We start from the raw sequence: 15,109 nt of genomic DNA, 5'->3' as shown, positions 1-15,109 counted from the left end.
AAATGTGCAGGAGCTCCATCGTGCATGAACCACATGATGTGTCGTACTTGTAAAGGCACATGTTCTAGCAGCTCAGGTAGAGTATCCCGCACGAAATCATGATAACGTGCTCCATTGAGCGTAGGTGGAAGAACATGGGGACCAATCAAGACATCACGAACAATGCCTGCCCAAACGTACACAGAAAATCTGTGTTGATGACGTGATTGCGTGCGGATTCTCGTCAGCCCACACATGTTGATTGTGAAAATTTACAATTTGATCACGCTGGAATGAAGCCTCATCTGTAAAGAGAACATTTGCACTGAAATGAGGATTGACACATTGTCGGATGAACCATTCGCAGAAGTGTACCCGTGGAGGCCAATCAGCTGCTGACAGTGCCTGCACACGCTGTACATGGTACCGAAAGAACTGGTTCTCCCGTAGCACTCTCCATACAGTGACGTGGCCAACGTTACCTTGTACAGCAGCAACTTCTCTGACGCTGACATGAGGGTTATCGTCAAATGCACGAAGAATTGCCTCGTCCATTGCAGGTGTCCCCGTCGTTCTAGGTCTTCCCCAGCGCGAGTCAGACTGGAATGTTCCGTGCTCCCTAAGACGCCGATCAATCGCTTCGAACGTCTTCCTGTCGGTACACCTTCGTTCTGGAAATCTGTCTCGATACAAACGTACCGCGCCACGGCTATTGCCCCGCTAATCCATACATCAAATGGGCATCTGTCAACTCCGCATTTGTAAACATTGCACTGACTGCAAAACCACGTTCGTGATGAACACTAACCTGTTGATGCTACGTACTGATGTGCTTGATGCTAGTACTGTAGAGCAATGAGTCGCATGTCAACACAAGCACCGAGGTCAACATTACCTTCCTTCAATTGGGCCAACTGGCGGTGAATCGAGGAAGTACAGTACATACTGACGAAACTAAAATGAGCTCTAACATGAAAATTAAGCGTTTCCGGACACATGTCCACATAACATCTTTTCTTTATTTGTGTGTGAGAAATGTTTCCTGAAAGTTTGGCCATACCTTTTTGTAACACCCTGTATATCTGTGGAACAGGACTGAATATGTTCAAGCCTAGAACATTAATCTGCTGTGATGGGTTGTTTCACTTACGGTGAAATAACTCAAGTTCCGTAACACCTGCCGGCTGTGGTGGCCGAGCGGTTCTAGGCGCTCAGTCCGGAACCGCACGACTGCTACGGTCGCAGGTTCGAATCCTGCCTCGAGCATGGATGTGTGTGATGTCCTTAGGTTAGTTAGGTTTAAGTAGTTATAAGTTCTAGGGGACTGATGACCTCAGAAGTTAAGTCCCATAGTGCTCAGAGCCATTCCGTAACACCTAGGTGACTTACGTCTGTTCCAGAGGGAGCCAATTTACGTCTCTCCATATTTTAGGACAGCTAAGGCTGGCGTGATGCATTTGATTCCCTCAAGTTGCGAAAACTGTTCCAGCCACTGTTAGTGAAGACAAGGAAATCAAAACTGCTGAATACAGATTGACAGCATATTACACTTGCGCCAGGCTTTTCAGTGTGGATGGGAGACGACAACTTCAAGCTGTTGAACTTTTTTACAATTTAGCTCATTTAACAACTGCAAATAAATACTCACTTGGTAACTGACAATAGCTCAGTTGCATAAAAACGAGCTAATTGAAGTTGTTTCGTCTACCTACATAAAGAAATGGACAGGAAATGCCGGGGACATATAGTCTGTCGGTAAACTGAAAAGCGAGCGGCACTCTTCGTGGGAAAAGTCGCCTTTCGTAGAAGAACGCTACAACTGCCATACAGAATGACTAAGAATCAGCTTCCCTCTAGAATTTTAGAACAATGTGCAGAGATTTCCGTAGATTCTAGCCATACGAGTTTCATACATTAGTACTATTAGTAATTCATATTTGTATTCCACGTAGTGTTAACATACTTTGTGAAAAACACCCGCAGGTACACTATGTGATCAAAAGTATTCGGAAACCCCTAAAAACATACGTTTTTTATATTAGGTGCATTTTGCTGCCACCTACTGCCAGGTACTCCATACCAGCGACCTCAGTAGTCATTAAGTATCATGACAGAGCAGAATGGGCGCTCCCGGAACTCACGGACTTCGAACGTGATCAGGTGATTGGGTGTCATTTGTGTCATACGTCTGTACGCGAGATTTTCACACTCCTAAACATCCCTAGGTCCACTGTTTACGATGTGATAGTGAAGTGGGAACGTGAAGGGACACATTTAGCACAAAAGCGTACAGACCGACTTACTCTGTCGACTGACAGAGACCACTGACAGTTGAAGAGGGTCGTAATGTGTAATAGGCAGACATCTATCCAGATAATCACACAGGAATTCCAAACTGCATCAGGACCCCCTGGAAGTACTATGACAGTTACGCGGGAGGTGAGAAAACCTGGATTTCATGGTCGAGCGGCTGCTCATAAGCCACACATCTCGCCGGTAAATGCCAAACGACGCCTCGCTTGGTGTAAGGAGCGTAAACATTGTACGATTGAAGAGTGTAAAAAACGTTGTGTGGAGTGACGAATCACGGTACACAATGTGGCGATCCGATGGCAGGGTGTGGGTATGGCGAATGCCCAGTGAACGTCGTCGGCCTGCGTGTGTAGTGCCAACAGCAAAATTCGGAGGTAGTGGTGTTGTGGTGTGGTCGTGTTTTTCATGGAGGGGGCTTGCACCCCTTGTTGTTTTGCGCTCACTATCATAGCACAGGCCTAAATTCATGTTTTAAGCACCTTCTTGCTTCCCACTGTTGAAGAGCAATTTGGGGATGGCGATTGTATCTTTCAACACGATCGAGCACCTGTTCATAATGAACGGTCTGTGGCGGAGTGGTTACACGACAATAACATGCCTGCAATGAACTGGCCTGTACAGAGTCCTGACGTGAATCCTATAGAACACCTTTGGGACGATTTGGAACGCCGACTTCGTGCCAGGTTTCACCGACTGACAACGATACCTCTCCTCAGTGCACCACTCCGTGAAGAATGGGCTGCCATTCCCCAAGAAAACTTCCAGCATCTGACTGAACGTGTGCCTGCAAGAGTGGAAGCTGTAATCAAGCCTAAGGGTGGGCCAACATCATACTGAATTCCGGCATTACCGATGGAGGGCGCCACGCACTTTTAAGTAATTTTCAGTCAAGTGACCGGTTACTTTTGATCACATAGTATATGTGACCACCGCCTATGTTCGACGTCAACGTGCAATAGCCACACAGAGACGGCAGGTGGCAGCACTGGCAGTGGAGGGTACATAAACCGTGTTGGGGGTACGCGGAAAACAGTGCAGCCGTTGTCGTAATGTGGAAATTGAGCGATTTATCTGGCGTCCGAAAGAACATGATCATTGGCTATCGGCAAGGGTGGAAGGATTTCTGAAACGACTACGTTTGTGAATTGTTCACGTTTCGCATGTCAAAATGGCGCTTCCCGAAACTGGTGCGAAGACAACTGTGGTGCACCACAGACCACAGATGACAGGGTTGAATGACGACTGCGGAAATGTGTAAAGGCGAGCAGATATGGAACCTTCGAGCAGTTGACCACTCTGATGAACGAAGGGGCTACCAACAGTGTCTCCTCAATGACTGTTCAGTGAATTTGCATGCCAGTAGCGCAACTGGACGCCCACTGAGAGGGCGGGAGGTGGCCTTTTCAGATGAATCACGTTTTATGCTCCATCGGACAGATGACCGTTGCCATGTACGGCGTGAGACGTCTGGAAGCTGACACCGTGCAACCAGGAGGAAGCGTTATGGTCTGGTATATGTTTTCTTGGCACCCCTTGGGTGGTCTCGTTCTTCTGGAACACACACTGGGTCAACATCAATACGCATCTTTTGTTGGGGACCATGCCCACCCCTACGTAGAGTTGGTTTTTCCTCCGCACGGTGGTGTCTACCAACGGGACAATGCAACCTGTCACACAGCCCGCAGCGTAGGTGAATGGTTCTAAGAACACAAGCATGACTTTATCGTACTCCCCAGGCCACAAAACTCGCCGGATTTAAACCCAATCGAGAATCCGCGGGGCTGCCTCGATCGGCCTGTTCGTGCCATGGCTCCTCAAGCGAGGAACCTAGTGCATGGCTAGACATCCCTATCGGTACCTTCCAGATCCTCATTGACTCTCTTTACTGCCTTCCTACACGTCTCGTGCTGCAAAACATGGTTATTTAGTCTTTCGATAGTTATTCACATTGATGTAACTGGACAGTGTCCTAGTCAAAAATGAGTGGGACCATTTTTGTAAGAAATTCAATGTAGTTTAATTTTGTAACGGGAAACATTTCCACTAGATGCTTCTCCCCCTTCCCTCCCCCTCCCCCACCCCAGGCTCATATCCCACCGCTCAGGAGATTTAGTATGATTCAGTACATTATTTATTACGCTCGCCCTACCACTGTACAAATATTCGCGTCCGCACGATTTTTTTTCCTGTAATTCTTCCTTCGTTGGCTGGACTAACGGATCTTTTGAGAAAATTGGACTGATACGTTAAACTGCAGTTTAATAGGAGTACCACAGTTTAAATTTATGTAGCGTGTTCAGTTAAGAAAATTAAGATAATAGTGAAATCGAAGTGGTGAGTCACTGGACTCGTATTCGTGTGAACGGTGTTTCAAATCCCTGTCCGGTAATTCAAATTTGGGTTTTTCGTTGACTCTCCTAAGCAAAAAGGCCCTGCTATAAATAGAAATGGCACCCAATACCACCATTCCTGGTTGTCGGACCGTACGGCGAGCGACATTCATGTTGGTATTCCAGCGCCGTCCAGGGCGCCTCCAGACACATGCCAAGCCCAATAACTGCTTGCATAACGGCCAGAGGCCGACCAACGACTTTTTGACTTGCTCGATCTATGAAGATGTTTCTCTTGAATATATCATCCAATTCGTTTATCTGTCTGTACATGTACATCACATCTACCTATTTTCGTTCTATTCGGATAATTCCTTCGCAGAGCGCCATTTTGTTTGTCTTGGAGTGTATTTCACGAATATTCGGGAATGGTGACCCAAAACCACTAGGTGATTAATAGTCGATCAGCGTATTACCTTTACTTTGAGTATATTGTTCCTGAAAAGCTGACGTATTTCCTTAGAACTTATTACATCCACAACAAATTCCAATCAGGCCTTCTAAAACGCATGATAGTGCAACTGCATTACTCAAAGAGAGTCCAGACATGAAACATGCCATGGACAGGCATGGAACAAACATTTTAACACTGGTTGATTTCAGGACAGTTTCTGCTGAATTTATCAAAATCTTATATAGCTATTATAGGTTTAACAACTCTGTCACAAGGCGGTGGTTAGTACTCAACTTTACGGTCGGCCACCTGAGGAATTGCCAAGATGACAATACAACGGGCCGCATGGCGGCGGAAGTCAACGTTCGATGTGGGGTACGTAGGAGACACCGTATCGGATTCTGAAGTTGATATTTTTCGTATCGTAGCTTGCGTATTGTGGAGGTATGCCATTGCAATGCAACGGCACATTGAATATTTATCGAAACACGTCGTTCTTGGTACTATTTGTTATATTTAAACGTCACATAACGACATATTGGTGGTTAAAGCCTTCATGAGCTCGAAGTTGCAACACAAAGGCAGTTTAATGGTAACAAGCATGGAGTTAAGAAATAAAGCAGCTAAGTGGCTGGTTGACGGCCTGCCATGACAAAAATTTTTTCCGCCTTGTCATTTATTTCCACATGCAAAGATTAGTCATAAATAAAAAATCTTAATATCTTGTATACTTTTCACATACAAAAATTAGTTATAAATGGTAAACAAAGATTAAATGTTTATGCTTCACGTAGAGTGCACATACAGGATAACCTCGTCCTCACTGTCAACCCCTGGACACGAATTGTGAATCTACTTGAGGCACACGCTACATCTGATCCAACCTTCTTGTGAGCAGTCGAGAATGGTGAAAGCATTCAGTGGTTTCTTCTAATTAACCACTATCATTGGCCGGATTCGGCTGCATCAGTTTTGACGTGTTAACCAGCATAGAATCCGAAAACATCGATCATGTGAAACCCAACTGGCACTTTTCTCACATGACATAATGAAAGCTATGGATCAAGGTAGTCAGGTAGATGGAGTATTTCTTGATTTCCGAAAATCATTTGACTCAGTACCCCATCTACGCTTATTGTCAGAAGCACAATCGTATGGGGTATTAGTGAAATTTATGACTGGACTGTGAGCTTTATGGTAGGAAGGACGAGGCATGTTATCTTGGTTGGAGAGTCATTGTCAGATGTAGAAGCAACTTCTGGTCTGCCCCAGGGATGGGTGTTGCGAACTTTGCTGTTCACGTTGATATTAATGACCTTGCGGACAATATTAATAGTAACCTCAGGCTTTTTGCGGGTGATGCAGTTATCCATAATGAAGTAGTATCTGAAAAAGCTGCATAACTATTGAGTCCGATATTGATAAGATTTCAAAGTGGGAAAAGATTGGCAACTCGCTTTAAAATCGTAAAATTGTGCACTTCGCAAAACGATAAAACGTTGTATCCCATGACTGTACTATCAGTGAGTCACTGTTGGAATCGGCCAACTCGTACAAAAACCTGGATATAACACCTCGTAGGCATATGAAATGGAATGATCACATAGGCTCAGTCGCGGGTAAAGCATGTGGGAGACTTCGGTTTATTGGTAGAATACGGAGGAAGTGCAGTCAGTCTACAAAGGAGATTGCTTACAAATTACTCGTGAGACCAGTTCTAAAATATGGCTCAAGTGTGTGGGACCCGTACCAAATAGGACTAACAGGGGATAAAGAACGTATACAGAGAAGGGCAGCACGAATGGTTAAAGGTTTGTTTGATCTGTGGGTAAGTGCCACAGAGATACTGAAGAAACTGAACTGGCAGTGTCTTGAAGATAGACGTAAACTTCCCGAGAAAATCTACTAACAAAATCGGCTTTAACTGATGACTCTGGTAGTATACTACAACACTCTACTTATCGTTCTCATTGGGATCGTGAGGATATGATCAGAATAATTACAGCACGCAGAGAGGAATTCAAACAATATTTCATCGTGAGCTACATACGTGAATGGAATGGGAAGAAATCCTAATAACTGACACAACTGGACGTACCCTCTGCCATACAGTTCACAGTAATTTGCGGATTATAGATATGGATCTAGGTGTTTCTACATCTACATCTACATCCATACTCCGCAAGCCACCTGACGGTGTGTGGCGGAGGGTGCCTTGAGTACCTCTATCGGTTCTCCCTTCTATTCCAGTCTCGTATTGTTCGCGGAAAGAAGGACTGTCGGTATGCCTCTGTGTGGGCTCTAATCTCTCTGATTTTATTCTCTTGGTCTCTTCGCGAAACATACGTAGGAGGGAGCAATATACTACTAAACTCCTCGGTGAAAATATGTTCTCGAAACTTCAACAAAAGCCCGTACGCAGCTACTGAGCGTCTCTCCTGCAGTCTTCCACTGGAGTTTATCTATCATCTCCGTAACGATTTCGCGATTACTAAATGATCCTGTAACGAAGCGCGCTGCTCTCCGTTGGATTTTCTCTATCTCTTCTATCAACCCTATCTGGTACGGATCCCACACTGCTGAGCAGTATTCAAGCATTGGGCGAACAAGTGTACTGTAACCTACTTCCTTTGTTTTTGGATTGCATTTCCTTAGGATTCTTCCAATGAATCTCAGTCTGGCATCTGCTTTACTGACGATCAGCTTTATATGATCATTCCATTTTAAATCACTCCTAATGCGTACTCCCAGGAATTTATGGAATTAACTGCTTCCAGCTGCTGACCTGCTATATTGTAGCTAAATGATAAGGGATCTTTCTTTCTATGTATTCGCAGCACATGACACTAGTCTACATTGAGACTCAATTGCCATTCCCTGCACCATGCGTCAATTCGCTGCAGATCCTCCTGCATTTCAGTACAATTTTCCATTGTTACAACCTCTCGATATACCACATCATCATCCGCAAAAAGCCTCAGTGAACCTCCGATGTCATCCACAAGGTCATTTATGTATATTGTGAATAGCAACGGTCCTACGACACTCCCCTGCGGCACGCCTTAAATCACTCTTACTTCGGAAGACTTCTCTCCATTGAGAACGACATGCTGCGTTCTGTTATCTAGGAACTCTTCAATCCAATCACACAATTGGTCTGATAGTCCATATACTCTTACTTTGTTCATTAAACGACTGTGAGGAACTGTATCGAACGCCTTGCGGAAGTCAAGAAACACGGCATCTACCTGGGAACTTGGTCGACTCTTCTTAGTTACTTTCGAGCCAATTGCAGATTTATGTTTTTCGTTTCGTTGAAAATTAAAGTGCACCTACTCACTGAGGTCCAGTGCTCGCTGGAATTACCACATGGCATCGAAACTTGGCAGTTACGCTAATGCGTTAACATGCATTCGAATTACGCTGGGAAAAAATTAATTTCAGTTTTGAACACATGTGCAAATCCTGCGCTGTACAGCATCTCGTCGACATATCCGGTGCTCATACTGAACAAATTGCGTAAGTGGCCGTTAATAATAAAATCACACTGTGGTTGGGTTGGGTTGTTTGGGGGGAAGAGACCAAACAGCGAGGTCATCGGTCTCATTGGATTAGGGAAGGACGGGGAAGAAAGTCGGCCATGCCCTTTGAAAGGAACCATCCGGCATTTGCCTGATGCGATTTTGGGAAATCACGGAAAACCTAAATCAGGATGGCCGGACAATCATACTATGCATTTCTTACTTGTTTGACCTTTTCTGCCCACATACCGTTCCTACTTATGGACTCATTTCCATACGTCTTTCTTGCATTCACAGCGCAGATTTGCACCATACGGCCACAATTGGAACTAATTTATTTGCAGCGTAAGTAGGTTCTACATTAACGCATTGAAATATCTGCCATGTATCGCTGCCACACGATACTTACAGCCCACACTGGAACTCTGCGAGTAGTTGCACTTACATTATAAACACCCAGTAGTTGGTGTGGCCTGCTACTCTGTGTAGGAAGTGTTCGTTTTTGTTATACGTACCGTGCAGGGCGGCTGCATCCACGGTTCTCCATCTACTTGCATGGGGAAGCGCTTGCGAGTGCGGATGATGACGGATGAGCACTGCGCCAGCCTGCGACCAGACGCTCGCAACCCCGTGCGCACCTGTCCCATGTGGAGGCAGTTCTCCAGCCCGATCACCTCAATCATCCGGTCGCCGATGTCTGCAACACACAGCGCGCACGTCATGCAGAGATGCACTAGGTCTGTCCTGGGGGTTGGGGATCGGAGAACGGAAAGATGCTACTATTTGTTGCTGTTTTGTCGTGGCCTTCAGTCCGATGATTGAATTGATGCAGCTCTACACGGTACTGTATTCTGTGCCAACCTTTTTATTTCCTTTTGAACCAGCCTACTGTGTTCATCTCTTAATCTCCCTCTACACTTCCCCCCCCCCTCCCTCCCTCCCCACTGACCACTCCCCTCTGATATCCGATACTAAAATGGTGATCCCATGATATCTCAGAATGAGTCCTAAGAACCGGTCTCTTCTTTTAGTCAAATTATGCCACGAATTTCTCTTCTCCCCTATTCTGTACAGTACCTTCTCATTGGTTACATGCTCTCCTCATCTAATCTTCAGTGTTCTTCTGTAACACCCCCTTTGAAAAAACCTTCTATTCTCTTCTTGTCGAACTATTTATCGCCCACGTCTCACTTTCATACAAAGATACATTCTAGACAAATACATTCAGAAAAGACTTCCTAACACTTAAATCGATATTCAATGTTAACAAATTTCTCTTCTTCAGAAACACTTTTCTTGAAACTGTCAGTCTACATTTTATATACTCTCTGCTTTGACCCTCGTCAGTGATTCTACTGCCTAAATAGCAAAACACATCTACTAGCCTTAGTGTCTCGTTTCCTAATCTAATTCCCTCTTCATCTCCTGATTTAATTCGACTAAAGTCTATTTTCCTTGTTTTGCTTTTGTTGACGTTCATCTCATATCCTCTTTTCAAGATACTGTCCATTCGTTCGACTGCACCTCCAAGTCCTTAGCCGTCTCTGATAGAATTACAATTTTACTGGCAAACCTCAATATTTTTCTTATTCTTTCCCCTGAACTTTAATTTCTTTCCCAAATTTTTCTTTGGTTTTCTTTACTGTTAGACCTATGTGCCAATTGAATAACATCCAAGATAGGCGACATCCCTGTCTCACCCCCTTCTCAATCATAGTTCCCATTTCGTGCCCATCGACTGTTATAAATGCCGTCTGGTTTCTGAACAAATTGTAAATAACCTTTCGATCCCTGTATTTTACCCCTGCTACCTGCCAGGTATCTCACTCTAAAGCCGTTCACCTGGAGGGCCTCCGGTCAGGATATACCGTTCTCAGAAACTAGAGGAGATAAGTCTATCGGCCATTAAAATGACATCGGTTTTCGTAGTGTTGAGATACCCCACATATTCCCCGCCCCAATAAAAATATCAGGTACGTTAAAGACATTTCTAAAACGAATTTATCTGAACAGACAGTAAAAAATTATAAGTTTAGCAATACATTCCACACAGTGAAATGTTACTTAGATGCCACAGACTAGGGGTTTGGAAAAAAATGTGACAGACGTAAATAACAATAATAAAATATATTTCATTTTACATCACAGTTTCACACTGAAAGGTTCATTTCTCTTTTACTGAAAATCTCCTGCAATGGATAACACCAGCATCTCAGTTTACTCAAAGAAACTTAGTGAAAAAGAAAATTAAAAAGTACCTGCTAATCAAAGAGTCTAAACAGTGAAGGATAACTTAGATAGCGTAGAATAGGGGTTTGGTAAAAATGTAATGTAAATAAATTATAACAGAAATAAAAATAACAATAATAGTAATAAGACATTTCTATCGTTTGACACTTCCCTTCGCAGTATATTTTTTTTTATTTCTTTTCTGAAAACTTTAATCTAAAGCGCTGCACTGAATAACACTAAAATTTTAGGTTACTAAAATGAAGTTATTTAAAATGGCAGTTAAACGTACCTGTTAAGCAATACATTCGACACGGTGAAGGATTACGTAGCTAAGACAGACTAGAGGCTTGTTAAAAAATGAAACACAGGTAAATGGCATTAGAATAAAATATCTCTGTCGTTTCACACCTCTCTTTCTCGCTACAGTGCTTCTCTTCCCCTTGAAATATTATTCCAAAGCTCTGCAGTGGATGAGGCTAACATGTTAAATTTATCCATCTCACTATCTCACTCATCACGCTGACTCAGAGTTTCAGGCAAGAAAACAGAAAGTTGCGGTGTACAAAATGTGAACGAAACATTCTCATGTGTAAGTAGTTTGTGTAGTGTGTGCGGTGACAGGGACTGAGAAGTGAAAGACCAGTGAAGCACTATTTTTTTCATTATTAAATAACATCTTTGTGAAACAGTATTGCACACTAGCGATAAACCGAATGAGATTGCGCTGTTTCAAACAGACTGGCTCTGTATTTGTGGGGATAGAGTGTCCACGCTCAATCCAGACATTCTGGTTTAGGTTTTTCGTTGTTTCCATAAATTACTTCACGCAAATTCCTTGCTTGTTCCTATTGTAAAGCCACTGTCGTCTACATGTCCATCTTTGTCAAACGAGACCTCTAGTTCTGTATATGTCTCTAAATATGAGTTACGCTTTGTATTTGTTCATCAACAGTAATACCATGACACGACCATTATCCTTGTAAAAGTGACTGCTTCTATTGGCTGACGCTTTGTTTGCACAAAAACCCGAAATAATGAAAATGACACAAAAAGTCCTACGAATGGCATATGGAAATTGAAATTTAGGATTAGTGGATATTAGGGCACCACCATTGTACATTTCATGAAAAATTTGTTGTATTTACGGAATAGCGCTACAGAAACCCGTAGACTCTATTTAATCAAACAAACAGCACTGTACGCCAAAGAAGCGCCAGATAATGTACGAGCTATCGACTGTCACCTGCAACACTTCTGAACCTTCTTTACAGAACACAGCTATTTCCATACCACCATAATCCGGAACGTAACAGTTTTCAAATTGTATAGTGAAATTCTACTACCGATCCCATACAAAATTCAAAATTCACACAAAAACAGGAACTGAAAGTAAATCTCTCTTAACAAACACAATATTTTAATCAGTTGGAATGGTCGCTCGATGTAGTACAGAGTGCTGTATAGATAGGACATGTCTGACACCACACATATAATTATGGCGAGAACGGCCTTTGATCTCTTCAGTGCAAATTCACCAAGGTCGAACTCTTGAGGGACTCGGCGAAATGTCGCGAGTAATGAGGATACTGGGCAAGGGGCACTATATCAGTAGTGATGATGATGAGCGTTTGGCGTCATTGGCCGGGAGGCCCCTCGCGGGGCAGGTCCGGCCGCCTCGGCGCAGGTCTTATTACATTCGGCGCCACATTGGGCGACCTGCACGCCGGATGGGGATGAAATGATGATGAACACAACACAACACCCAGTCCCTGAGCGGAGAAAATCTCCGACCCAGCCGGGAATCGAACCCGGGCCCGGAGGACGGCAATCCGTCACGCTGACCACTCAGCTACTGGGGCGGACATATCAGTAGTGTGTGGATAGGTTGAGACTTTGGGTCTGACGGGAGGCATGCTGGGGCAGTCAGTGCAGTAGCCATGACCACTGTGTCCAGATGGCGTACTGGTTGGTGAATCTGTCTAGTAAGCAGGAAACCTGGGTTCGAATTCCGGTCTGGTACCAATTTTAAACTTTCCCCATTGTTTTAAATGAATGCCCATTGGCATCTAATGGTTTTAATTCTTTTGTGCTATACAGAATGATAACCAAAAATAACAAATTCTTCAAAGTAGGGCTTAGTTTTTCACTCATGTGTCTGCTATGCAAGATTCAAGACACAATACGGCACAGATTGTTAAGTTGTGTAGTACCGATGGTATAGAAATGAACGAAGGAAAACCTGGCTGTTATAATGAGGAGACCGTCTAGCACTATAACCACGAAGACGTACTGGTTGCCTACAAGACACTGCACGTGAAAATGAAAAAGAAGACGTACTACTGGTTACTCAACAACTGTACGTACTGCATGATATCGAGGTGAAACGATACAAACTTGAAGGACTTTTGGTACTACATAACTTCGGAACATAGCTAACGGCCTTGCCGCAGTGGTAACACCGGTTCTTGTCAGATCACCGAAGTTAAGCGCTGTCGGGCTGGGCTAGCACTTGGATGGATGACCACACGATCTGTCCAGCGCTGTTGGCAAGCGGGGTGCACTCAGCCCTTGTGAGGCAAATTGACGAGCTACTTGACTGAGCAGTAGCGACTCCGATCACGAAAACTGACAACGGCCGGGAGAGTGGTGTGCTGACCACACGCCCCTCCATTTCCGCATCCAGTGACGCCTATAGACTGAGGATGTCACGGCGGTCGGTCAGTGCCGTTAGGGTCTTTCAAGGCCTGTTCGAAGGGAGTTTAGTTTTTGTTTTTTTACTTTGGAGCATAACAAAATACAGAACCATTAGGAAAAATTTCGCAAGATTCTTCAGAGGAATTATGCAATACTAAATTATCGAACTCAAGAACAAATTCACCACAAAAAGAAAAAGTACAGTTACAGCCGAAACGTGGCGACAGCAACAACATACAGGTGCTACAAAGGAAAAGTGTTTATAGTGGTGTCACAGCCAGACACCACACTTGCTAGGTGGTAGCTTTTAAATCGGCCGCGGTCCGCTAGTATACGTCGGACCCGCGTGTCGCCACTGTCAGTAATTGCAGACCGAGCGCCGCCACACGGCAGGTCTAGTGAGACGTCTTAGCACTCGCCCCAGTTGTACAGCAGACTTTGCTAGCGAAGCTACACTCCTGGAAATGGAAAAAAGAACACATTGACACCGGTGTGTCAGACCCACCATACTTGCTCCGGACACTGCGAGAGGGCTGTACAAGCAATGATCACACGCACGGCACAGCGGACACACCAGGAACCGCGGTGTTGGCCGTCGAATGGCGCTAGCTGCGCAGCATTTGTGCACCGCCGCCGTCAGTGTCAGCCATTTTGCCGTGGCATACGGAGCTCCATCGCAGTCTTTAACACTGGTAGCATGCCGCGACAGCGTGGACGTGAACCGTATGTGCAGTTGACGGACTTTGAGCGAGGGCGTATAGTGGGCATGCGGGAGGCCGGGTGGACGTACCGAAGAATTGCTCAATACGTGGGGCGTGAGGTCTCCACAGTACATCGATGTTGTCGCCAGTGGTCGGCGGAAGGTGCACGTGCCCGTCGACCTGGGACCGGACCGCAGCGACGCACGGATGCACGCCAAGACCGTAGGATCCTACGCAGTGCCGTAGGGGACCGCACCGCCACTTCCCAGCAAATTAGGGACACTGTTGCTCCTGGGGTATCGGCGAGGACCATTCGCAACCGTCTCCATGAAGCTGGGCTACGGTCCCGCACACCGTTAGGCCGTCTTCCGCTCACGCCCCAAAATCGTGCAGCCCGCCTCCAGTAGGTGTCGCGACAGGCGTGAATGGAGGGACGAATGGAGACGTGTCGTCTTCAGCGATGAGAGTCGCTTCTGCCTTGGTGCCAATGATGGTCGTATGCGTGTTTGGCGCCGTGCAGGTGAGCGCCACAATCAGGACTGCATACGACCGAGGCACACAGGGCCAACACCCGGCATCATGGTGTGGGGAGCGATCTCCTACACTGGCCGTACACCACTGGTGATCGTCGAGGGGACACTCAATAGTGCACGGTACATCCAAACCGTCATCGAACCCATCGTTCTACCATTCCTAGACCGGCAAGGGAACTTGCTGCTCCAACAGGACAATGCACGTCCGCATGTATCCCGTGCCACCCAACGTGCTCTAGAAGGTGTAAGTCAACTACCCTGGCCAGCAAGATCTCCGGATCTGTCCCCCATTGAGCATGTTTGGGACTGGATGAAGCGTCGTCTCACGCGGTCTGCACGTCCAGCACGAACG

The 15,109-nt window shown here is 45.3% G+C and overlaps 1 protein-coding gene and 1 pseudogene across 1 annotated transcript in view; one reads left to right on the top strand and one right to left on the bottom strand.

Annotated features, from left to right (window-relative positions):
* Window positions 1–15,109, bottom strand: part of LOC126184749 (diacylglycerol kinase 1-like) — a 356,241-nt gene that overhangs the window by 22,678 nt on the left and 318,454 nt on the right. The window contains exon 16 of the mRNA XM_049927288.1: window positions 9,113–9,294. Coding sequence (XP_049783245.1) covers window positions 9,113–9,294 — 182 coding nt within the window. The remainder of the gene's footprint in view (window positions 1–9,112; window positions 9,295–15,109) is intronic.
* Window positions 13,261–13,378, top strand: LOC126186054 (5S ribosomal RNA; annotated as a pseudogene).

The sequence above is a fragment of the Schistocerca cancellata genome, chromosome 4 (assembly GCF_023864275.1).
Source record: "Schistocerca cancellata isolate TAMUIC-IGC-003103 chromosome 4, iqSchCanc2.1, whole genome shotgun sequence".
In the NCBI taxonomy this organism is placed as follows: Eukaryota; Metazoa; Arthropoda; class Insecta; order Orthoptera; family Acrididae; genus Schistocerca; species Schistocerca cancellata.
Note: the sequence above shows the minus strand (reverse complement) of the source record. Positions and strands in the feature narration are given on the sequence as shown.